We start from the raw sequence: 27,198 nt of genomic DNA, 5'->3' as shown, positions 1-27,198 counted from the left end.
TTTTTTTTGTTATCGGCTATTATGCCTTTCTAAGAAGTTTTAAAGCATTTGTAATGGATTCAAACTTTCAACCCCTGTTTAACCCTGTTAGGGGATGAATTTTACAAAACGCTGAAATTACTTTTCCTGTATTTTAATAATATCCCCAAATACAAAGATTCAAGTCCCGTACTCTCAAAAAATCTCCGTACAAATTTTCAACCCCTTTTTTACCACCTTGGGGGATGAATTTTTAAAAACGCTGAAATTAGTTTTCTTGTTTTTTAATTTAATACCTTTTTACGAAGTTTCAAGGTCCTAGCTTCAAATAAAATTTGCACCCCAGGACAAAGTTTCATCCCCTTTTTTACCCCCTTAGAGGTTGAATTACCTAAAACGTCGCAATTACTTTTTTTTGTAATCGGCTATTACGCCTTTCTAAGAAGTTTCAAAGCATTTGTATTGGATTCAAACTTTCAACCCCTTTTTAACCCTGTTAGGGGATGAATTTTCAAAAACACTGAAATTACTTTTCCCGTCTTATAATAATATCCCCATATACAAAGTTTCAAGTGTAACACTCACAAAAATATTTGATCTCCATACAAACTTTCAACCCCTTTTTCTCCACCTTGGGGGATGAATTTTCGAAAAGGCAGAAATTAATTTTCTTGTTTTTTAATATAGTACATTTTTACGAAGTTTCAAGGTCCTAGCTTAAAATAAAATTTGCACCCCAGGACAAAGTTTCATCCCCTTTTTTACCCCCTTAGAGGTTGAATTACCTAAAACGTCGCAATTACTTTTTTTTTGTCATCGGCTATTATGCCTTTCTAAGAAGTTTCAAAGCATTTGTAATGGATTCAAACTTTCAACCCCTTTTTAACCCTGTTAGGGGATGAATTTTCAAAAACGCTGAAATTACTTTTCCCGTCTTATAATAATATCCCCATATACAAAGTTTCAAGTCTAACACTCACAAAAATATTTGATCTCCATACAAACTTTCAACCCCTTTTTCACCACCTTGGGGGATGAATTTTCGAAAACGCAGAAATTAATTTTCTTGTTTTTTAATATAGTACATTTCTACGAAGTTTCAAGGTCCTAGCTTAAAATAAAATTTGCACCCCAGGACAAAGTTTCATCCCCTTTTTTACCCCCTTAGAGGTTGAATTACCTAAAACGTCGCAATTACTTTTTTTTTGTCATCGGCTATTATGCCTTTCTAAGAAGTTTCAAAGCATTTGTAATGGATTCAAACTTTCAACCCCTTTTTAACCCTGTTAGGGGATGAATTTTCAAAAACGCTGAAATTACTTTTCCAGTCTTATAATAATATCCCCGTATACAAAGTTTCAAGTCCAACACTCACAAAAATATTTGATCTCCATACAAACTTTCAACCCCTTTTTCACCACCTTGGGGGATGAATTTTCGAAAACGCAGAAATTAATTTTCTTGTTTTTTAATATAGTACATTTTTACGAAGTTTCAATGTCCTAGCTTAAAATAAAATTTGCACCCCAGGACAAAGTTTCATCCCCTTTTTTACCCCCTTAGAGGTTGAATTACCTAAAACGTCGCAATTACTTTTTTTTGTCATCGGCTATTATGCCTTTCTAAGAAGTTTCAAAGCATTTGTAATGGATTCAAACTTTCAACCCCTTTTTAACCCTGTTAGGGGATGAATTTTCAAAAACGCTGAAATTACTTTTCCCGTCTTATAATAATATCCCCATATACAAAGTTTCAAGTCCAACACTCACAAAAATATTTGATCTCCATACAAACTTTCAACCCCTTTTTCACCACCTTGGGGGATGAATTTTCGAAAACGCAGAAATTAATTTTCTTGTTTTTTAATATAGTACATTTTTACAAAGTTTCAAATTCCTCGCTTGAAATAAAACTTGCACCCCATACAACCTTTCATCCCCTTTTTAACCCCCTTAGGGGTTGAATTTTTCAAAATCGCTTCTTATCTCTTGTACACTTTACAAATTCAACCTAGTGTGCAAATTTCAACTTTCTAGCTTTTGTAGTTTCGGCTCTGCGTTGATGAATCAGTCAGTCAGTCAGTCAGTCAGTCAGTCAGTCAGGACACTTGCATTTATATATATAGATAAATACAACTTTCTTAAATATAGTTACATATTTATAAAGTACAAACCAGTATTCTTCTTTATTTTTATTTTTTTTACTAATTCTATGATTACAAATAAGTACTTGATATAATACGGCATTACCATATATTATCTTTCTACGGGCACTGGCACACGTTTAGGTATCGGGGCGGGTGGTACAGCGGTGGGCTCCGGTGGCGCACACGGCTCCGAGTTCTCCTGGTTATTATTATCGTCATCGACCGCCGCTGGGCACGCCGTTATAGCTAAGCGTGAGTTATTATTGCGTAACTGATCTATATGCCTTTTAATAATTTGACCGTCTTCCCTTTGCACCAAATAATTACGTGAACCTAATTGTTCCGTGATCGTACCGCTAACCCATTTCTCCCCCTTGCTAAAATTCCTAGCCCAAACATTATCACCTACACTACACGACCTCGAGACGCCCCCCGCGTTTTCGCGCTGTTGGAGCTGCGCGGCGCGCGCACACTCGTGCGCCCTGGCGATGGCGCCGGCGCGCAGCATGTCCAGTCGTGTGCGCAGACCTCTTCGCTGCAGCAACCTCGCCGGCGACTCCACCGTGCTACACTGTAAATAGAATTCCTATACGCCATTAAATATGACTGGAGCGCAGCGTCCATGTCTTGCCTATCCCGTAACGCCTTCAAAATGATTTTTTGACTAGCTTTACTGCACCCTCTGCTGCTCCGTTTGAAGATGGACGATACACCGGAGAGAAGGTTTGTTTTATGCCATTAAATTACATGAACTGAGTGAGTTCTCCGCTCGTGAACGGCGGGCCATTGTCCGATACGACAACTTTTGGTAGCCCGAAACGAGCAAATATCTCCCTTAAAACTCTGATGACGTCATCTGCCGTCGTCCTCGTCATTTGTTTTATTTCGGTCCACTTGGACGATGAATCCACGACCACTAAATAGGTCATGCCGTTTAAGGGACCTAGGAAATCCATATGCACCCTACTCCAAACTTCTTCGAGATATGGCCAAGCTTGGGGTGTCGATTTGGCTGGGGCCGGTGCTTCCAAAGGGCATGTGGTGCATTCCCGACACGTTTTCTCGATTTCAGCATCGATGCCGGGCCACCAAACATAGCTCCGGGCATGACTTTTCATCTTGACAACTCCAAAGTGGCCTATATGTAGCTCACGCAGAACGTCATTTCTTAATGTCGTGGGTATCACCATTCTGTAGCCCCACATGATACATTCTGCTTCTGAGTACAGTTCGTGACGCCTTACCCAATACGGCTGCAGCTCTGGATCGTCGCACTTTGCTGGCCAACCTGACTGCAAATACATAACCACTTTTCTCAGTAGATCATCTGTTTTTAAATTGGTTCTGACTTGATCACTAGTAATTGGTAAGAAATCCTGCACGAATTGTACATATGTTACCTCTGTCCTGTCCGCTGCCTGCTTCCCCACTGGTACTGGTAACCTGGACAATGCGTCAGCACCATTTTTGTCCGTAGGTAGGTATTCTATGTCATACTGGTAACCCGATAAAATTACCGCCCATTTTTGTAGTCTGCTTGCGGCCATCGCTGGAATACCTCCCTTATCTCCGAATATGGAAACCAACGGCTTATGATCGGTCCTTAGCAAAAACCTTCGGCCGTTCCAAAATTCCATCAGTACCTGTGTACTGATGGATTTTTTTTATACCAAACACAATTCCCAAGGCTTCTCTTTGAATCTGAGAATAATTTACCTCCGCCGCATTGAGCACTCTGGACGCGTACGCAACAGGCCTTTCCGTTCCATCTGGCATCTGGTGAGAAATCACAGCCCCGACGCCGCTCGAACTCGCATCCGTAGTCAAACATAACGGAAGTTCAGGGTCATAGTGCGCCAAAACCGAACTGGAAACCAAACAACGCTTGACGGCATTAAACGCTTCCGAACACTCCTTGGTCCAAATAAACGACGCGCCTTTCCTTAATAACTGATAATGGCATAAGTACTTGAAAGATGCTACCACCCGAACCGGCGAACCATTCAATTAAACTTGCGGAACTACCTCCGGACCCTTGCCGTATCTGAAAACGAGCATTTCTGTTTAATTCAACACTTTAAACTCTCGCGTTTTGTACACATATTTAATTTCACAAACGGATCTACCGCGAACAATTAAATTATATCGCGGTAGACCCGTTTGTGCAATTGTTAATTCGTCTAAAAAAGCAGCAGGCGCGTTAATCACTTCTTGATGCCTGGCCCACGATAAAAAATAGACTACGCTTGCAACATGTGCACAACTTCCGACAGTGCGACGGCCTTGTATATGTCGGCGGCAGATCGTAAAATAGGGCATATCGAGATATTCCTAGGCATATCATGAAACGCCGCCATTTCATGATCTGACTAAGATTAACCCAGGCATATCACAATCTGCCTTATAAAAGAGGCGGCAGATCGGTCAGACCAAAGTATTTGTTGATATTCCTAGCTTCATACCGGGCGCATCGTAAAATAATTGATGAGATATTCCTAGGCATATCATGAAATGCCACCATTTCATGATCTGACTAGCGACTACTAGCCATATCGTTCAAACATCAATGTTTGACGATTTGCCTGGCGACGTTTAGGCATATCAAAAAAAGGAGGGTGTTATATTCCTAGGCATATCATGAAACGCCGGCATTTCATGATCTGCCTAGCGCGACCATCAGCCATATCGTGCAAACCTCAATGGGTGATATTCCTAGGCAGATCATGAAACGCCGGCATTTCATGATCTGACTAGCGACTATCAGCCATATCGTTCAAACCTCAAAGGGTGATATTCGCTGGCAGATACGGCTGGCAGAACGATATGGCTGGTAGTCGCTATAGTCAGATCATGAAATTGCGCCGTTTCATGATATGCCTAGGAATATGTCGATATTCCCGAGTTTACGATCTGCCGCCCACATATACACGAGCAGTAATAGTTTTGAATACTATTTCTTCCAATCTGCGTGGGATCGATTAAAATGTACCTACGTGTAGGAAGTACTGCTTCGCACGGACGTGTCGCGACTGTATTCTGCCTCTTATCAGTATCTTGTTTTGGTACCTTTTGGCGCATTTTGGTACCTACCCACATTGACAACATTTCATTTGCCATTGTGCTATAAAACGTTTATTATGCTGCATGAACCACACTTTTGCACAATGTTGAAAGTAAAAACAGTAATAATACAATCTCGTACACATACTGTTGAATAACTTTTTTCTGCCGGTTGATACATAAAAAAGAATTAAGTACATATTTAGAAAAGTGAGATTAAATTCTCTATTTTAAAACTAGTTTGGTCTCTGTACGGGAAAGTTCATAAAGCGGGTCAAAAACGCCCAATGACCTTTTGTTCATTGTCCTCTGTATTACCTGAGGTCCTACACCTCGATACTTTTAAATGTGTCAGCCATGTTAAATTAATGCAGTCATAAGATGCCACTACCTACTTTTAAAATAGCTTGCATATGTAAGTACTATCCAAGGGACAGGGTGTACAGAACAAGGGATTAAAAATAAAGTGGCTGTAGACGACAGAACCTGAAAAAGAAACTTAAAACTAATACTTACCTATGCTTATATCTATATATACCTTTTTTACTTACCTACTATGTATGATGATATACTTCTTATATAAATAAATCTATACTTACGCATTGAATGGTGAGCGCGAGCGACATGCTATACTATATATATACATACCTAGATGCATAGATGCATACGTACCTGTATCGAACCCAATTCAGTTGCTAACTGACCACTGTCACACACAGACGCTGTCCCTCGCGGCCGCTATACCTATCTTTCATTTATCATACTTACTTGTTTTTCTCCTGCTACTCTTCTTCCCTGCACCCCTTTCACCGTCTACAGTCTACAAAGTGGTCTTCGAGCCGGATCTGGAAATTACCTGACCGCCGCGCAAGATGGTGAACACCCGCAGAAATGTAAAAAAAGAACGTGAAAAGCAGGAACTTGATATGAAACGGGCGGAGAAGGAGGAAAGTGATGTGAAGCAACTCACTAAGGAGTCTACCGATGAAAACTCAAAGAAAAACGTTAAGGAATTCGACAAGACTTACGTAGCACCCGATCCAGGAGAGGGTACTTCAAAAATGTTTTTGAACCCGGCTGATAAAGAGCCCCAACACCCATCCGGTTCACGCTGTAGCAATCGCTCGAAGTCGAAGAATTCTCCGTCGTTTAAGAGTACATTATTGGATGAACGCAAAAATTTAAAAATAAAAGCTGCTGAAGAGTTAGCTCGCATACAGTCGGAATTGGTTCAAAAGAAACTAGCGGCAGATCTAGCAGCCTTGGAAGAAAAATACAGTCACATATCGTCGTCGAAGTCAAGTGAAAAGAAGAGTAATGGAAGTGAAATTGTGAAGTGGATCGACCAAGGTCAACAAGTGCTTCAACAGGCTCGCGAGGAGGGTGACGTCACTAGCCGCCCGCCGGCGCCTGCCGCCAACGACCCAGAAGCCACCGTGTCTATGCTGGCACAGGCCCTCAAGGATCTCACAGCTTCCACCTGCAAACAAAACAATAATTTAATTAGTCGTTTGAGTACACCGCGAGAACTACCTACCTTCTCCGGTGATGCTATGGAGTGGCTAAACTTCAAACAATCCTTTGATGAATCTACGGAACTCTGCAATTACAGCACTAAAGAAAACATGTGGCGTTTGAGGAAATGCCTCGTCGGCGCGGCACGAGAAGCAGTAGCCGCATTACTTACCAGCGGTTCGTCGCCCGACACCATCATAGCAACCCTCCAACTGCAATTTGGAAACCCAGAATTAATTATAAATAAAATCATGAATGATATCAAGAAGATACCTGCATTACCTCAAGATTATATTGGGGACCTCGTGAAATTCTCAATAAAAATTAAAAACTTCATGGCAGCAGTGAAAACGCTCAACCGAGATGAGTACCTAAAAGGCGTCAGTATTTGTACAATCGTCTTGTCAAAGTTACCGACTGCCTTACTCACTAAGTGGTCTGATTATTATTATACACAAAAAGAAATTAAAGGCGACATCAAGTTGAACAAGTTGGAATTATTATCACAGTTCCTCTCAGAAGAAGCTACAAAAATTACTGAATCTGGTATCAGTTTACTAAACATGAAGCAAATAAATTACAGTGCTGATAAAAGTGGATTTAAACAACATGCAGTTTGTACGACAAGTCAACAAACAGAAAAATGCAAGTTTTGCAAGTTATCCCCTCACAGCCTACTTAATTGTAGGCTATTTAAAAAGTCGTTACGCAAAGAGCGATGGAACTTTGTGAGAAATAACGGGATTTGCTTTAAATGCTTATCAGCTGATCATGATAAGGACACCTGCCAAGCGCCGATGTGCGACAAGGACGGCTGCGCACAGCCACACCATGCACTACTTCATTACCCTATCAACAAACAAGCCCCGAAGCAAGTTAACGCCGTGGATGTTATCGCTGAAGATAAGGAGGTGGAGCCTGAGGAAGACTCACAATCCTCACAGCCCGAAAGTGAAACCGCGTCTGAGAACAGTATTGTGGCGAACGTTAGTGATAATAACAACAAAGTATTTTTAAAAGTTGTTCGTGTCAATGTTCACGGTCCTAAGGGTGTGATCACAACGCACGCCTTTTTAGACGACGGGTCGGCAATTTCATTGATTTCGGAAAACGTGGTAAATCGAGTGGGGTTGACTGGAAAAACTCAAACTTTGCATTTACGTGGTGCCTGGAACTCTGGAGAAATCTTGTGCAAATCGGAACTAGTGGACTTAAAAATATCAAACGTGGACAATGAATGTTTTGAATTACGTGCTCGAAAAATGTCGGAACTGAATATACCGGTGCAAAAGTTATCTAAAATAAACATTAAAAACTACGAACACTTAAGTGAATTAAATAACTACTATTATCAAAATACGGATGTGAAACCGGAACTATTGATCGGACAAGATTATTATCACCTAATTAAGCCTATAAAAATAATTTCGCGTGAACGGAACGAACCTTGTGCTACGTTGACTGTTTTGGGATGGTGTGTGCACGGCCCTATAAATCAAGCCTCGTCAAAGCAGCGCACTGCAAGCGACATCCTTCTCGTGTCTCACTCTCCCGCGTGCGCGCATCGTTCTCTCTCGCTCGCTCCTGGCAAGTTAGGCGCATCACCTGTTGTCAATGAAGCCGGCCGCCTTACCTACGATAACAGCGGCCTGCCCGGCGCCGGCGCGCACGCCGCCCCTGCAAGTACATGTGCATCAGCCGTGTTGCCACCGGCCGAGCAAACTTGTTTTGATGAATCTGCAGTTTTATTTATTGATGCCAGCGAGCCCGCTGATAATTACAACGCAGATGTGTTATTAAACGAAACAGCGAGACATTATTTTAACTTAGAAAGTGCCGGAGTAACTTCAAAGAAGAGGGAAAATAAAGAAGAACAACATGCAATTTCTATTTTAAATAACACGGCGAAGTTAAAGAATGCCAGATGGGAAGTGGGACTTCCCCGGAAAACAGAAGTAAAACCGGAAGAAAGTGGGAATAGAATTTGGGTAATTTCCCACTTTGGAGTAGATAATCCGAGAAAGAAGAAACTGAGATTAGTTTTTGACTGTGCTAGTATTTCTCATGGAAAATGCCTAAATGATTATTTGCTTCAAGGTCCTGATTTATTAAACTCACTTTATGGGATTATGTTACGATTCAGAGAAAACCCCATAGGAATAACGGGTGATATTCGTGACATATTTCTGAGAATTAAAATAAGAGAAGAAGATCAACACGCCTTGAGATTTTTATGGCGCGACAGTCAAGATCAACCAATAAAACAATATGTTATGACGTCACTTTTATTTGGAGAAAATTGCAGCCCATTTATTGCACAATTTATAAAAGATAAAAATGCTCAACAATTCATCGAAACAAAGCCTAACGCCTTCCGAGCTATTATGCATAGTCATTACGTAAACGATTTGATAGACTCGCTGCCCACAGAAAGCGAAGCGATAAATATTATTGATGATGTTTCTACGGTGCATAAATTCGGAGGATTTAAGATACGTGGCTGGACAAGTAACAACAAAAATGTTTTGTCACACTTACCTAAAGATCAATTAAGTACTAACGGAGAAAGTTTGCTGTTATGGGATCCATCGCAAGATACTTTGGCAGTCGATGTGTCTCTCAATAACATACCCGAAGACATCCTGGAATTCAAGAAAACGCCGACAGAACGAGAAAATTTACGCATCACGTCAATTTATGATATATTTGGTGTATTGGCACCTGTAATAATAAAAGGAAAAATATTACTAAAGTCCATCTTTATTGAATTTAAACACTGGATCACTGACCTAAAGAGTTTTGTGCACCTCAACATACCAAGATGGTATTTTACTACGTCTGCAAATTTCATAACGAGTGCGAAAGAGACAACTAGCATTCTGGAACTTCATATGTTTTGTGATGCAGCGACGACCGCCTTCGCAGCTGTTGCATACTGGAGGTTTGTGAATGCTAATCGAAAATATAAAAACAAAATCCCGAGTGTTAGTGAGACCAGCAGCTCGCATAGTCCGCCTACCAGTGTGAGTACTGCCGAAGCAGTACTGGGCGGGAGATTGTAGACGACAGAACCTGAAAAAGAAACTTAAAACTAATACTTACCTATGCTTATATCTATATATACCTTTTTTACTTACCTACTATGTATGATGATATACTTCTTATATAAATAAATCTATACTTACGCATTGAATGGTGAGCGCGAGCGACATGCTATACTATATATATACATACCTAGATGCATAGATGCATACGTACCTGTATCGAACCCAATTCAGTTGCTAACTGACCACTGTCACACACAGACGCTGTCCCTCGCGGCCGCTATACCTATCTTTCATTTATCATACTTACTTGTTTTTCTCCTGCTACTCTTCTTCCCTGCACCCCTTTCACCGTCTACAGTCTACAGTGGCCTTCTCATGTCGAGATCGCTTCAAAGGCACTGAGCGTACCTACTGATCGATATTTGTAAAGAATAGGCATAGATACAAATTGAACATAGCAAATGTTTTAACAATCCTCAATGTCTTATGTATTTATGTCTAAATATAGGAGTTACAATTTAGCTCAAGTGTTTGAGCTGTTGCTTGTTAAGTTTCTTTTTTATGCGTGTGCGGTCGGATTGTGTAAAACAAACATCTTCTCCTTCATGGCACTAATGTGCGTGGTTGACATGTCTGAAACTCGTTCCACGACCATACATCACCCTATTATATGAGGACAGTCAAATAGGGTGGGATATCTTCTAGAGATGTTGTTTTACAAGCCATAATTTGGTTATTTTAAAATCTTGAGTCTACTTATATATATATATATATATATATTATTTATTTAGCGCGCATAAGTTGTTCGCAGAAATCGCGAAGCGTCTGGTTGACGTAACTGGTGACCGAAGAGCTGGCGGCTACCTCGCACAACGTATCAGCATTGCGATACAGCGAGGAAATGTCGCCAGCATCCTTGGTACAATGCCTCAAGGGCCTATTTTAGATTTAAGCTAGTTTTTAATTTCTTTTAGTAATACACTGTATATATCTTGTTTGTAAATAAATGATTTTTCCTTTATTTAGGAAACAAACAGTCACATACAAATATGTTTAAACTTGTAGATATACAATAAGACCTATAGTTCTATTAAGCTCAATTTATGTAAGCTTATGAGATCATTAGCATTGTTACATCGCTTATCATCAAATAAGAATGAAAAATATGATTAAAATGTAATATAACTGAGATATAAAATTCAAAATGTGATTTTTGTGTAAGCATTATTGAATTCGGTGACGCAAATTGATTTCAGTGACGCAAAATAAGTAAAAAAAAATTGGCACCGAAGTCACTCTATATTTAAACTGTCTTTATTAGTATTGAACCATAACAATATTTACAAGTTACCACCAAACCGAGTTAGCGGTAACTACTGGGAATTAATTTTCCCAGTAGTTACCACTGGTAAAAGCTAAGTAGTTACCACCAAAGTATTGTTAGAGTTCAATACTGATAAGACAGTTTAAATATAGTGTTTTAATAAATAATTATAAGTTACCAGTGGTAAAAGGTGGGACAAAAAAATTCCCAGTAGTTACCACTGGTAAATTGCGGATAATATATGACTATAATAAATATGTATATCCACACTTACCTACCGGGACAACTGTGACAGGTACAGTGTAAGCGTATTTATCTGTGTAAACAATTGCCCAAATGCCTTCATATAAATGTATGAAAAGTGGACATACAACAGAAACCATTAACCAACATCTAAATGTTTCATGTTCTTCTTCCCCCTGTAAAACAAATACAAATACTTATATAATTTTATTTCGATTTCACGATTTTTACACACTACGACGGGACTTAATTACGTACGTATTGGTTCTATTCTATACCACTCACTCACATACTCATTTACTATATTGCTCATTCATCATCATCCTAGCGTCGTCCCGGCATTTTGCCATGGCTTAGTCCAGGGATCAGACCCTCAAAAGTCCCCAAAACCACAAAAGAACGGTAACCTAAAATAAATGTTTCAATGAATACGTATCCAACAGTAATGGTACCCAAATAAAACGGCAAAATACCAGTACCTAAAATAAGGGTTACAATAAAAAAAAAGATTTCTGAAAAAACGTTAAATCGGCACGAAACGAGAGATGACCCATTTATTTTAGGTAAGTAATATTATTACCCGAGTTATTCCACAACATAAAAACATAAGTTTTTGCCAAAAATATAATTTGTGGTACAAGCTTTTAGCGCTGACTGTACTTTTTTTACCACACTCAACTAATACTCATTATTACTCATCGAGACAATTCTAAATACCTCAAACACAATTAGGTTGCATTGTTTCATCACAGAGTTCCTCAGAGATGGGCATTAATCGATAAATTTTTTAGTTAACTAATCAATCGATTCAATCGTCATTTTTTAATCGCGATTAATTTAGTTGTGAGAATGTACAATGTGTTAGTTTCAATCGACTAAATTTCACGGTTAAATCTATATTTAAACTATGTCATCGCTGGTTTTTGCATTTTTTATTTAACTTGCAATATGTAACTAAAAGTTGGTATGTATGTACATTGGAGGTACTCGTATGTTGTACCTGTGTTGGTTTGGGTAGAATCTTGCAGCTTTTTTCGAAGCAGATACCTTCAACCGATTGAGCTAAAATTATGTATACACGTTTTATTTGCAATGCTTGAATGACAATGTAATATTATGGGCAATAATATAACGATATATAAGTAGTATATATCGTTATATTATGGATACAGGTAACGATAAATAGCGAAAAACTGCAATGTTTACAAGTCGCAAACAATAATGTAGATTGGTGCATTATTAATACTTAAGTTGTACACGATACTGAGTAAATCTTAGACAAAGAAATTATCAATATTCTGCTGTCGCTGTCAATAATAAAACTCTTTTTAGTGTCACGCGGCGACAAAACAATGGGATAATCCTACTTACCTGGAAGTTGTTTATTGCATTTTAAAGCAAGTGCCGACGCATTTTCTAAAAAAACCACGTTCTATTTATTGCATGAGACATCTGCATGTTGTTTATTATCTATGCGGTCTAATTTGTTTTCAACGTGTGGTCATTAAAAATATTTAAACCTCTTTGTAAAGAACTCTCAGCGTTAACTATTGTACATTTTCCTTGCGTCATGCTACATTAAAATATATCAATCAACATACATATTTTATTTATTAGGGCTATTGCCAATATATTGAAGCGGTAGCAAATTGATCGATCAGGCTACTCGCCTCATACTTCATAAATTCATACTCATAGATGGTTTGAGGTCTCTAGGTCATATTATATTATATATTGAACATGTTGTCATGAATCATTTTAGATTCTAGGTGCTTATTACTTATTACGGAAATTTTATTTAACCTTAGATAAGAGAAATTTTACACTCCATAAAAATGGTCAAAATATCGCAAGTAACACATGTGCTATTTCATTTTTATACATGCGTTAAGATGTCCTAATCTGCTGGCTGTCAACATAGCCATACCGAGGTTTTCCATTTAATTTGCTTCTAACATTAGTCGCGGAAAAAATAGTCTAACTAATTAGTCGATTACAAAAATTAGTTGCCGATTGACTACAATCGGCAACTAATTTAGTTGCAACTAAATTAGGTGCACTCTATACAACTATGATTGATCAGTCGTCGTTTTCAATCGTCAGTCGCAAATAATTCTTTTAGTCTTAATGGTTAATCGTTAGTCGATTACATTTTGCCCATCTCTGGAGTTCCTATAGCCACCTCCTGTCTCCATCATCAGATCAGCTCGATGGTACCATGATATTGCATTGGTACCCGACTTACATGAGTGTGAAAATTTTCAGCACAATCGGAAATCGCGAAGTGGATCACATTTAGCTTACAAGATTGGACCCACACTAACTAACAAACCAACTGACATACTAACAGGCCATATTAAAGAAACGGCCATTAGAAGGAACATCAATGTGATTAATGTCATGATAACATATAATGCATATATAGTCCATCCAGCTGAAATAGAAAAAAAAAATTAAGTTTTTAAGGATCAAACGAAGAATAAATCACTAAAGTGAAAAATAAACTCCGTCAACCAAATCTTGTCAGTAGTAAAAGGCGGCAAATTTGAAAAATCGCGGGTTAGCAACACTGTGTTCAAATAATTCCAAAACGCGTGTCATCTGTGTTTTATCTGTGGAATGTGGATCGTGAATGACAGCCGTCACCTTATTTGTTTTCATTTGGTTTTTATTCTGAATCGTTTCTGTTTCAAGAGATATTTCTGCTGTCACCATTAAATACCAATACATTAAATAAGAATAAGCAAAGCTAAGGGGCCTACAATGTACAATCATGCTTGTTGATGGTAAACATTACTAAAAATTGAGGTTATGACAAGTACTGGAAAGAACTCTTTCGAACTTTTAAGATTATGTTCAGTATTTTTGTTTAGGGTTAAAAGGCATAAATAAAATTAAAACGTATGCCTAAATCTATCCAACACGACCATAAATTGTGTCCTGGAAACCGTCCATAGGCCCACATGTCTAATATTTTCAGCAATCAGTTGTGACTATTTACAAAGGTAAACCTTTTAAACAGTATCAGTAGTATAGGCTCTTAGCCTTGATTATATCGCCGTTCTTTCGCAATATCTACCTAATCCATACATGTTTGTTGCAGGATTAAATCATGCCCAATATAAGGCGTTCGTAGTAGGTAGTATCTCTTCAGACAATAGGTACTTTAATGTACCACGTATCCATAGTTTTTTTTAAATTCCTAGACAAAAGAATAGAGTTCCTATTCTCATGTCACTCGAGATCAAATATCGTGCGGTTAATATTAAAAAAACATACTAAACTGACGTTTCATATCGATAACTGCTTTAATATCTATAGTGTTTTGATTGCTGTTCCAAATTTACACTCATAACGATACTAAAAATTTGTAACGTTATAACTACTTATAACATTACAGTACAAATTTTCCTACTACCACAGATAAGAAAGTTCTCATAATAAAATTAGTTGTAATAAAGCTGGTCATTTCCTACGGTTTCTGAACGCATTATAGAGCACTAATGACATGTCTGTAGATAAAAATTTTAACGGTATTGTATCTGGAGAAACCCAAACTTGGTATGTTTAAAAATATTTTTATTATAATTTAAAAAAAATGACTCAAATGTAATGATGTGATATATGTTTGGCATCGGCTCAGAAAGCCCTTTCGTTTAATACTACACACTCGGAGTAATAATCCAATATGGAGTGGTGACACGCACTAATTTCTATGTGAAAAATTCTGTCGTTTTCGGCGCGGGGGGCGAGGAACGCACACAAATAATGTTAACACTAATGCATTTTTTGCATGCGTCGCTACACACGCACACGACAAAATTATCAAACACTAGCATAAACTATATTCACACAAATACAAGAACAAACACAGACAACCCTGTCCGTGAACGACATGATGTCAGTTTTAAGTAAACGTAGAAGTGCGAGGGACTTGTCGATAATATTGTCGATATTTTATTGACTGAATTATAACTGTCTGCTTTAGTCAATTATAACCATCAAAAACATTACCTACATGTAAAAAGGTGCAAGTATCGCAACGCTTCTACTACAAAAAAGTTTTGAGATGTAATGCTAATGTGAAACCAAGTCGGTTATTTTAATCAGTGCCAGGGGGTGTTAAAACCGTATCAATAAGATATCTTTAATTTGTAATACGTATAATGACTTGGCCATCGCACGGCTGCATAATGACATAAGGATCATCGTCACCTATTAAAAATAATTCTAATTGAACATAACGCTAGCACTAATTGCAGTTTGAGCATTACACGTATTTACGAGTACGGTACGAGTAAAGCATTATGTGCGATTGCCAAGTCAGTATATGTATTACAAATTAAATATATCTTATTGATACGGTTTTAACACCCCCTGGCACTGATTAAAATAACCGACTTGGTTTCACATTAGCATTACATGTCAAAACTTTTTTGTAGTAGAAGCGTTGCGAGACTTGCACCTTTTTACATGTAATGTTTTTGATGGGATCTCATCTCTTTTTGTAGACAGTCCTCCTTTTCGGGTACTCATACCCATACTATGTATACACATATCATAACTAAACACATCTTTATTCGTATTCACATCGTACATACATCGTAGTGTACCTTTACTTTACCTACTATTTGTAGGAACTGCAACAGTAACTCTGCAATAGCATATATTTATATGGAATTACAAACTTACTTATGCAGTTCTTAGATCTTTAAAACGTGACTGATCTTGCAATATTTTTAGGTTTTGGATGGCTTGATAAGCTGAAAACTACTTATCTTTAAAATTTATTGCATCTTTTGGAAATCTAAAAAAATAAATCAAAATAACAATATATTTATAATGTTCATATAGATTTTATCGATATTGGTTTTTATGGTGTCCCATCACTAACTATGGTAGAGTGATACCAGAGTAATAAATTAAAAGTGCCTATTTATGGAAAAAAGTCGGCAGTAAATACCTTAAAATAAATAAAATACAATACAAATATTGGACATGTCAAATAAAAAATATACGATAGAAACTAAGAGAAAAATTAATTTTCAAACAGTAGTAGGATAGGTGCGTTAGTTTTCGTCCAGCTCTAGTTTTCGTCCACTTGACGAAATTGAATATAAATCTACATTGCGGCATAAATTTGGACTTAATACAATCCTTAATGTCGAGACAATATATCTATCTACATAAAAAATTTATTTGGCAAGTAGTAAATTAAATATCAAATATGTTATTTGCTAATCTGTCATGTGGACGAAAACTAGAGCATGGACGGAAACTAGCACAATGACCCTATATCGGTAATATCACGTTATTTATGATTTATACTATTTATTTGATTGAATGGATTATGTTGATATAAAAATAAGGTGTTATAGAAAAATAATGTGTTATATGAATTATATAATAATAAGCAACACAAATTAGAAGTTAGGTATACCTAATGAATATTTAGAAAGTCCTCTTTAAATATTACCCTAAATTAGATCTAGTACCATGAAGTGGTATCACTTTCAGATTGACAATGTTTTTTAGTTTTTTGCTAAATTAGTGCACTATTTGATAATATTTACATGTAATAGTGCTTACATATGAAAAGAAACGTGTTCTTTAAGTACGCTAGATGTGTCCGATCGGTTTTTACAGGAGAAAACGCTACAATTCGGCATTTTCTGCTCCTAACATTTCGCTTAGACTGACGTTTGCTGAATGGCGTATGACGTATGGCAACTAGTTTTATATAACCTCCTTGACCGGTGGCCGCCGACTTTTGGCAGAGGGGAACGCCTGTTAATGGCGGTTCCTGTTGGTTTATTATTCCGAGACTACACACAATAGGTTTCTAAACAATTTTTTTTTAAATTTCATACAAAAAAAAGATGACGTCATAACTTCTCTCGTTTTTTTTATTTTTTGGTGCTTCGGGTCAAATTGTTTCAAATGTCCTAAAGATCAATCGTACCGATTTTCATACCTTTAACACCATTTGCAGCGTTTTTTGGCGAACCGCTATCGCTATAACAACAGCAAGAGCAGAACACGTGTGAAGGAATCAATGTCTGATTAAACAACTGGTAGTCGAATTTTATTCTTTGCTATGCAGCGTGGCATCGCACGCGGCGCCGCACGCCGCTTGGCGGCACCGCGCGCGGCGAAACTCACCGCTTTGCGGCACTGCGCGCGGCGCCGCGCACTGCTTTGCGGCGCCGCACCGCTGACATGTGGCCGGGCCCTAAAATTTAAGTTACTCCTCTAATTACGAGGGGCGTTCAATAAAAAGTGAGAATGAGTATGTTATATACAACTTTTATTAAATGTTATTTTATTTTTCGACATAGTCACCTTTTAGCATAATACACTTAGTATATCTTTTTTCTAAACTTAAAATTCCATTTCTAAAAAAGGTTTCATCTTGGGTACTTAAAAAATCTTGTACTGCAGCGACTACCGCGTCGTCGTCTTCAAATTTCTTGCCTCTCAGGTATTCCTTCAATCTCGGAAATAGGTAGAAATCACTAGGGGCGAGGTCTGGTGAATACGGAGGATGCTTAAGGCTATCGAACCCAGCATCACGTATTGCAGCCATTGCAACGGCGGACTTGTGTGCCGGTGCATTGTCCTGATGGAACAAGACAATTTTCGAGAGTTTACCTCGCCGTTTTTCACGGATCTCATTGCGCAATGTTGCTATTTGTTTGGCATATAAAGAGCCCGTAATAGTGGCTCCATGCTCGAGATACTCAATCATTACGACCCCTTTACCATCCCAAAAAACAGAGCCCATGACCTTACCGGCAGATGGGCCCACCTTGAATTTCTTCGGAGTTGGAGATGATGGCCTTTTCCATGTCATAGACTGCAGTTTCGTTTCAGGGTCGTAATGATGGAGCCATGTTTCGTCCATTGTTATAAATCGCGCCAAAAAAAGTTCCCGGTCTTGCTGTATCAGGTCTAAACCTTCTTGACAAATCTCGACTCTAGTTTGTTTTTGCGTGTCAGTAAGCATTCTGGGTACCCAACGCGCTGATACCTTTATCATACTCAAGCGTTCATGTAAAATATTATGCACGCTCCCCGTTGAAATCTTTACATTTTCAGCAATAAAACGAACCGTGACACGACGATCCGCCAAAACTAAGTTTTCGACTTTTTTCACAATTTCTTCAGTTACTGCTGTAGTAGGGCGTCCAGAGCGGGGGTCATCCATGGTCGATGTTCTTCCACGTCTAAATTCGGCGCACCAACGTGCGACTGTCGAATACGGAGGAGCATTAGACCTTAAAGTATCCCGTAAATCTAAATTGACTTGGTCCGTAGAAAAACTTTTCAAACACAAGTATTTGATAACGGCGCGCAGTTCAATTTTCTCCATTTTCGCTAACGTACTCAATAGCATCGCAAAGAAATCGCCGTATTTTTTTTAAACAAAGTACAGTTCGTTTTTTTTTCATGGCAATCAGCTAGGTAGATTAGCTTTTCCGGCCAGTATTTACTTTCCTAATATTTAAAGAGTTTGCATCTCATTCTCATTATATATTGAACGCCCCTCGTACATAGTAAAGCTACTAAGATTATAATGCTCTCCAACTATCCTGTAGGCTGTTTAATAATTGTCGCCATTTTACAATGAATAAAAACGTATTTAAAAAATGTAATTAAAAAAATACTTGCAAATATTTAGCCAAAACTAAAGCCGTTTTAAGATTACCAGCTTAAAATAAGTTGACTATAGCAAAATAAATTATATTTAATAAAATAAATTACATTCTAACCTTAAAAACTAACACTAACTTAGCAATTTTTATTATTTTGCTTATGTTTCTCTTGATTATTTTGCAGGCGCGTGAATATTTTGTCGGTAAATATACACAGGTTCACAATAAATATTCATCGGCACTTAGGTTTCTATATAATATCCGCTCTCAAGGTCCTTTATTAATATTTAAAGTCCCTTACTTATCATCCGCTTATAACATTTGTCGCCATTACAAATATTACGAATGATCAAGAAGACATTTTAGTTTCTTAAATGATTTTTATTCTCTTGTATTTCTTTTTAAAAACTTTTTTACAACTTATATTCTTAAATCATACTTATAAGATGTTATCTGTAGTGTTAAGGTTTCCTAAACACCAAATTACAGCTATAATACAACTATTATACAGCTTATCTACAGCCACTCTACAGCTCTAATAACGCGGAAAGCTGTATAATTTGGGCCCTTTTTTAACTTATAAGGGCTGTATAAGCGCTTATACAGACTTTAAAGTGTACAGCTTATAGTATACAAATAAACTTATATACAGCTTTTATACAGCTTGAAATGCTACTTGGGCTATTAATGTTTTGGAAATGTTACTTGTTGTTTTACATATTTCCCCTGACCATTATGTGACACCTAACTAGTCCAGCACCCTTAGCACATGATTGGCGCGATAGTATCTCGCGGCGAGATAGACTACCTATCCCTCTTTTATTAACATACTTAGAAAAAGACGGGTAGTCTTCTCGCCGCGAGATACTGTCGCTGTCGCGCCAATCATGTGCTAGCCAGGCAGCTAAAGTACGTAGGTACTTATTTGTAAAAATCCGAACTCCTGCTTGAAAAAACTACTGGTATACCTAATGTATGTAGTTTATATATAAATAAAAACATCAGAATATATAATGTAGGTGAGCCAAAGAACATTAGGCCATAAATTTTGACAATAAAAAAAAACACTTTTTTCCCACTCCGTCGTGGAATTACCCTACTTGCTGTTGCTGAGCGTAAAACATGAGCCTCGCACGCACAGAAAATTCACTCCTTCACAAAAGTCAGATTTAGGTATAAAATTACACCTATATCGCCGCCTGCAAGCAAAATTGAAACTTATAACCGCGCACGAACCGTGAATCTCCTTTGCGCGCCGCAGTTTTATGACCGAGCTGTGAGTGTCGGCACGGGGTTATCACTTGACAAGTTTTTATACCTAAAGTCTATTTTTTTATTCGGTAGACTAAAATTACATTTCATAGTATGAACATCATGTGTCATTTCATACTATGAAATGTCATTTTAGTCTACCGAATAAAAAAATAGACTTTATACCCACTGATTTATTATTTTTAAGATAAATATGTAGGAATTACAAACGTTGATTATGTAAACATACATTTTTTATCCGGAGATAGTATGTCTGATTCTCACGGAAGTAAGTTTCGAAGCTATTGTGTATTTTCAATTTTGCGCGAGCGCCACGTGACATGACTATCGTGCGAGCCGAGCGGCAGCCCACTGCCATACGCCTGTCCTATGGGCGCGCCGGCCAAATGTACCTAAACTGCGGAGTGACACCCCCCTGACACATCGATCGAGTTTCGGCTTCACTTTTGACAGGTTAGCCGTATGGGGACTATCTGTCTATGCGTTATTCGTTTATAGTTGCCCCACTTCTCTTTGCTGTACATAGCTACTGAGCTACTGATATATTTGCTTGACATACTTATATTTTTCAAACTCGAAGGGTAGGATGACACCTGTAATTTCAATACAATTTTGAGAGATTAAGCGTTTTTAGGTTATAAATTATATGAATATGACAGGTGTAATCCTACCCTTCGAGTTTGAAAAGTATTATACAACGTACATGTTTCGGAGAATGTTATGTATACGTAGGCAAGAGGCAGGCATGTTATAACGTATATGACTGAGATTATAGCGCACCCTGTGCGCAATTGTAAGCAATAACAGCAATTATCCAGTGCCATGATCACTGAAACACAGAACAAAAAGATTTCAAGGATTTGAAAGTTTTTGACTTATTTATTTTCAACACACTTGCTCGTAATGTGGAAGTTATTGAACCGCTTTTAGGCTCATAATCCTAATCCTCATATTAAACTCGCGTGCTTTTTCATTTTAAGTAGTACTCGTAATGAACGAACTTGTGCTGTAATATAAAGTCTATTTTTTTATTCGGTAGACTGAAATGACAGTTAATAGTATGAAATGACATTTCATGTTCATACTATTAACTGTCATTTCAGTCTACGGAATAAAAAAATAGACTTTAGGTAATAATTATTCAACTAATGCGGTAATGTATGTTATCACTTTCTTTATTGTACCTTTACTAACTGTTTTAGCAATCAAAATTGTATTACCTACGTTTACGTAGGTATATGTATATACGTTTTGTTCTTTTTTCTCACAAGTCTGTTGAAAAACGTCGTATGAACCCAGCAAACATTTTAAGTATTTTTTCCTATAGGCTCGAAGAAGATTTTACCAATTGAAGTAAAAATTACGTCCTAAGTCACCAATTATTTTACGTATTGTACACTTTTACTTCAAAGTCAAAATATAGGGACAATAAAACGTAAATTTCACTTCATAAATACACCATGAAGTCAGCGACTTACGGGTTGAAAATAAGGCGAAATATTAGGTAAAATTTACCTTGAAACCTGACCAATAGGTCAAATCTACTAATAAGGCATTTTAGGTGTATTTGCGACGTAATTATTTCTTATACGGGGACCATGAAGTCAGGGACTTAATGGTTAAAAATAAGTCGAATTACTAGGTAAAATTAACTTCGAACCCTGACCAATAGGTCAAATGTACTAATAAGGCATTTTAGGTGTATATGCGACGTAATTATATCTTATACGGGGACCATGAAGTCAGGGACTTAATGGTTGAAAATAAGTCAAATTACTAGGTAAAATTAACTTCAAACTCTGACCAATAGGTCAAATGTACTAATGAGATATTTTAGATGTATTTGCGACGTAATTATTTCTTATACGCAGACCTTTGGCCGTCGATTTTATGTCGATTTAGCTACTAAGGTAAATGTTACTTAAAATAGATAGTAAATTGCGACCATATAGTTAAAAACACTTGTAAAGTATACTATCAATACTGTTGTGCTTGAATACCACTGACTTAATATAAAAGAAATAGACACACAAAGCAGAACAAAAACGTCAAGAAATGTGGATCCCAATGACGTTTCGCACCATTTGCATTGATGATAAAAACGCTTACATAAATTTTGAGTCAAGATAAATGTTTCGTACAGAAAAGAGCTTAATGTCGTAAGCATTAAGTGTCAAATTTGCAAACATAAGTACCAACACTGTTAAAAAATTTAGTCCGATGGCACTAAACGTAACGTATTTACGTCAAACAACGTCAAACGAGAATAATGAACGAATGGAGTCACTTTGGTACACTTTAATATGTATTACTGTACAGGAAAACCAATTGAAGTAATAAATAAAACAAATTTAATTTAATCGGGAGCTCAAATAAAATTAATTCGTGGTTCAAATTCAAACAAATCAAATTTTTAATTCGTAAGTATACGTCTTTAAATACTAATTTCCTTGAAATAAATTCTACTTATTAAATAACTGTGTATTTAAGATCTACATTTACTCATAGCGCGGGTGCACGGGGACATTTAGATACTGATTGGATTTTTTTTATAAAGTCTACCTATACTTTATAAAAAAAATCCTGTGGTTGTCACTGTGTTCCGACAGGTTTAGCATTTACAGTTAGTCGATATAAGCCCTTATTGGTGGTGTATATGTCGGAAACAGGGAAATGGGCCGAACACACAAGTGCCGTTTTGCTTTGTTTAAAACTGCATCACCCCTATCTCTTGCTATAATTAAATAGCAGTCCACTTTGCACGTCGCATAGGTTTTCTTGGAAATCTTGAATTTAAACATAATATTATTTCTTATGTATTCCATATAAAAATATAAAAAAATATTGACCTCACATCGACTCATTAGATTTTTGTTCCTTAACATCCCTTCTTTGGTACTAACAAATTAATTTATTCAAAACCATAAAATTAGCACCAGATTACATAAATTATGTAATGCTATCCAAAGAACTAACCGAAAGAAATACATTCCATCCTTTTTCCTTGTTTTATCATTGTTATTTTTACATATTTTAACGGCACATTTCGTAATTGTTGACAACTTCACATTTGAGCGTTTCAAACAAGACTAAACGAAAAAGTAATGCATGATCTGTTTTGACATCACTTTTGTGGGGCCATTTTTGGCGGCCGATTGGGTATCCAGTTCTTTATACTATATCAATGTTGAATACCAAATAGGTTTATATACTTAATATGTATTTTATACTCTATGGTCTGTAGCTATTTGAATTTAGCAGTGGTCGATAATGGGTTCCGCGAATTATCTAGTGAATGTACCGAAGTTAAAGGGACGCGAGAACTATGGGGAGTGGACTTTTGCTGCGGAAAATTTTCTTGTGTTGGAGGGGATGCGACATTGCATTATACCAGAAGCCACCAAGAAAGTAGAAGACGCTGATGATGCAAAAACAAAAGCAAAGTTAATCATGACCATTGACTCGGCGTTGTTTATACATGTAGGATGCGTGGATTGGAACGTAAGGATTGAACGAGTGAGTGAGAGAACGAACTGTGGAATGAACGACGTGTGAATGAGAGAGTATGATGCCGAGTGTCAGTGCGCGTGAAAGAGATAGCAAAACGCCATGGGCAGATTTAAAATTGTAACCGGAAATTCGGGGAGACTGATTTCGGACGTACGATGTGACGGTGTAATATTTCTGTTTTTTCAATAATATAAGTTTTCAAAGTAATTTTGAGTTGTTTGAGTTCGCCCGACCCACAGTTTTGGTGTCAGATGTGGGAACGGCTCAAAATTAAGTAGACGACGTAATACGACGAGAAGATGACTAGTTGAAGACGTGACCTTGATGAAGACGCTACCAAGACGACGATTTTAATAAAGAAGACGATTTACGACGACTGACGACGATTTACGACGATTACAAACGACGACGAAGATGTCACCACGAAAAAACCGGCGTAGGCAAGACGACGAGCTCGCGGAAAATACGTGGCATGGCGCCGGCACCGGTATGTTACATCTCACCGAGGGCCTCATACCGAAGTTTACCGGCCAGGACAAGACCTACCCAGCGGCTAGGTGGGTCCAGGACGTTGAAGACAGTACGGAGCTCTGCGGATGGACACCATTACAGCAGTTGCTGATGGCAAGACGTACGTTGGCGGGAACTGCATTACTATGGTTCCGGGCGGAGCGAATATTCAAGACTTGGGATGAATTTAAAGCTGCAGTTCTGAAGGAATTTCCTGATACAATCGATACTAAGACGATACACGAATTGATGAGCTCCAGGTACAAGAAACCGAGCGAGTCCTGCCTAGAATACATGTTTACAATGAAAGAATTGGGAAAACGCGGCAAGATGCCCGACTACGTAGCAATAAAGTACATCGTGGAGGGAATAAAAGACCAAGAAGTTAATAAAATTATGTTGTATGGCGTGAGTACCTACAGTGAGTTAAAAGAGAAGATTAAAATATACGAGCAACTAAAAGAAAATATGTCTGGTTCTGGTTCGAGCAAAGAAAAAGAAGGGAAGTCGAAGCACGTAGATCACGAGAAGTCAAACAGGCGGATGGCGTTTACAAGATGTTTTAGCTGTGGAGAAATGAGTCATTCATCGTCCGAGTGTCCACATAAAGACAAGGGTTTAAAGTGTTTCAGGTGCAACTCATTTGGGCATATTTCTTCGCAATGCAAAACGCCACAAGCGACAATTTCAAATTCTCGCGGCAAGGACGACGGAAACGCAGCGGCGAGCAGCGGTGAAGTTAGCAACACGAGAAAACTTCACTCGAGTAACGCCGGTGGCGCCGCCAGCGGTGGGAAAAGAAGTTTCATGTGTCACACGAATGTCACGAACTTCACTTCGGACGGCGGCAATGACGTTAGCTGCGCCGACGACGCTGATACTGCAACGACGAATGATTATCAGTGTTTGACAACTGTTATGACGACTACGAGACCAAAAACGATTAATAACAAGCCGTTGAAGCAAATCTCCGTGTGCGGAAAGGACGAAATTGCGTTAATTGATTCCGGTAGTGACATAAATATTCTGACGATCGAGTGCTACAGTGAATTAAGTGCGCCGGAGCTTGTAGAATGCGATCCCGATGAGAATATAACTGGACTTGGCGGTGGTGTAAAATGTTATGGACAAGTTAAGTTAAAATTGTTAATTGACGGATATTGGTACAACGACATGAAGTTTTTTGTTATTGAGAAAGATAACCTACCAGTTCATTTGTTTAGAATGATTATCGGGCAAGAATTACTGAAGCATTGTACGACTGTGTTGGAAGACGGTTTTGTGTTGATTTTACCGCGTATTCGCTGGGTGTATGCCATACGTGTGGATGACCCTTCTGTTATAGGTAACGAGGTAAGCCCCGCGATACGGGAAAGGGTAAACAACATGGTGCAGTCGTATGTTCCTAGGAAGACGAAAGAGGCGCCGATCAAGCTCAAGATCGTGCTCAAAGACGACATCCCTGTGGCTCAGCGGCCGAGGAGGTTGGCCCCAAGGGAGCAGCAGGAGGTAGACCAGCAGATAGCTAAGTGGCTTGAAGACGGCATAGTACAGGTGAGTTATTCTGATTATGCGAGCCCTTTAGTGTTAGTAAAAAAGAAAGATGGTAGTATGAGGGTGTGTGTGGACTATCGACGACTGAACCAAAAGATTGTTAAAGACGAGTATCCTCTCCCAGTCATTGAAGACCATATTGACAGACTTGCAAATGCCAAAGTGTTTAGCACTTTAGACTTAAAGAATGGCTACTTTCATTTGCCTGTGGATGAAGAATCTGTCAAATACACTTCATTTGTTTCCATGACGGGCCAGTTCGAGTTCCTTCGGGCTCCTTTCGGGCTCTCGATCTGTCCAAAAGTGTTCACTAGATTTATCACAGCGATTTTCAGGGACCTGATTGCTAGGGGTATTATCCTTGTTTTTATTGATGATATTATCATTCCCGCAGAAAATGAAGACGACGCTGTGATCAGACTGGCAGAAGTATTGGAGGTTGCAGCTGAGGGTCCGGGGAGTACCACTGCTTCCTGCGACAACATGAAGCCATGGCCTGGTGAGGAGTAAGTCAGGTAAGCTTTTGATGTTTTATGTACGTGCGCATAACAGAGGGCGCCACACGTGTTTTGCATGCCTATGCATGGCGCTTTCACTATGTTTTCCTACCATGTTTCAGTATTTTGATGATGTGCCCAATATTTTAAATATTTAATTAAAGTGTAACGTGTTTCTTAAACTTAAACTATCTAATGTGTAACTGTATCACATAAAGTTATGTCAAAGATTAATAATGTTAATAGCAAGCTTATAATGTTTGCCTATTACTATATACTGATGTTGATAATGAACCTAGTTTTTGAATGTTATGCCTTCGTAACATAATATGTTAAATTTAAAGATGTGCTTAGCAGTAAAAGATTATATTATGTTACTTAATTGCTAAAACCTATTTGATATGCTATTTGATCTCACGGATGTATCTAGATTCGTATCACGATAGTTCCTATTGTTTCAAATTACGTTGTAACTAGAGTCTAGAGTTGAGACAGTGTAGTCTGAGGCCAGACTAAAGAGTAGGACGGCCGATCTGTAGGATGCGTGGATTGGAACGTAAGGATTGAACGAGTGAGTGAGAGAACGAACTGTGGAATGAACGACGTGTGAATGAGAGAGTATGATGCCGAGTGTCAGTGCGCGTGAAAGAGATAGCAAAACGCCATGGGCAGATTTAAAATTGTAACCGGAAATTCGGGGAGACTGATTTCGGACGTACGATGTGACGGTGTAATATTTCTGTTTTTTCAATAATATAAGTTTTCAAAGTAATTTTGAGTTGTTTGAGTTCGCCCGACCCACATACATATAAAAAGTGTGAAGACGTCTAAAGAACTATGGGATAAGCTGAAGGCTTTATTTGATGATAAAGGATTTGCGAGACGG

The 27,198-nt window shown here is 38.1% G+C and overlaps 2 protein-coding genes across 2 annotated transcripts; both read left to right on the top strand.

Moving 5' to 3' along the window:
• Positions 1-24,161: 24,161 nt before the first annotated feature.
• LOC134658644 (uncharacterized) lies at positions 24,162-24,777 on the top strand (the record flags this gene model as incomplete). Its single annotated transcript, XM_063514296.1, has 1 exon — positions 24,162-24,777. A coding segment is annotated over exon 1 (612 nt), but the record flags the coding sequence as incomplete, so codon positions are not given.
• Positions 24,772-26,258, top strand: LOC134658730 (uncharacterized). Its single transcript, XM_063514379.1, has 2 exons — positions 24,772-25,815; positions 26,210-26,258. Exons 1-2 carry the CDS (start codon positions 24,805-24,807, stop codon positions 26,228-26,230), a joined length of 1,032 nt encoding a protein of 343 aa, XP_063370449.1. The 5' UTR covers positions 24,772-24,804; the 3' UTR covers positions 26,231-26,258.
• The last annotated feature ends 940 nt before the right edge of the window (positions 26,259-27,198 follow it).

Source organism: Cydia amplana, chromosome 23 (assembly GCF_948474715.1).
Source record: "Cydia amplana chromosome 23, ilCydAmpl1.1, whole genome shotgun sequence".
NCBI classification, from domain to species: domain Eukaryota; kingdom Metazoa; phylum Arthropoda; class Insecta; order Lepidoptera; family Tortricidae; genus Cydia; species Cydia amplana.
The sequence above is the reverse complement of the archived record's forward strand: the minus strand, read 5'-3'. Positions and strand labels throughout refer to the sequence as shown.

Bases quoted from the DNA above. Each gene is read 5' to 3' on its own strand.
- LOC134658730 (XM_063514379.1), top strand. From the start codon at position 24,805: ATGGCGTTTACAAGATGTTTTAGCTGTGGAGAAATGAGTCATTCATCG. The intron at 25,816-26,209 runs GTGAGTTATTCT...TCATTCCCGCAG, and splicing joins TTGAAGACGGCATAGTACAG to AAAATGAAGACGACGCTGTG.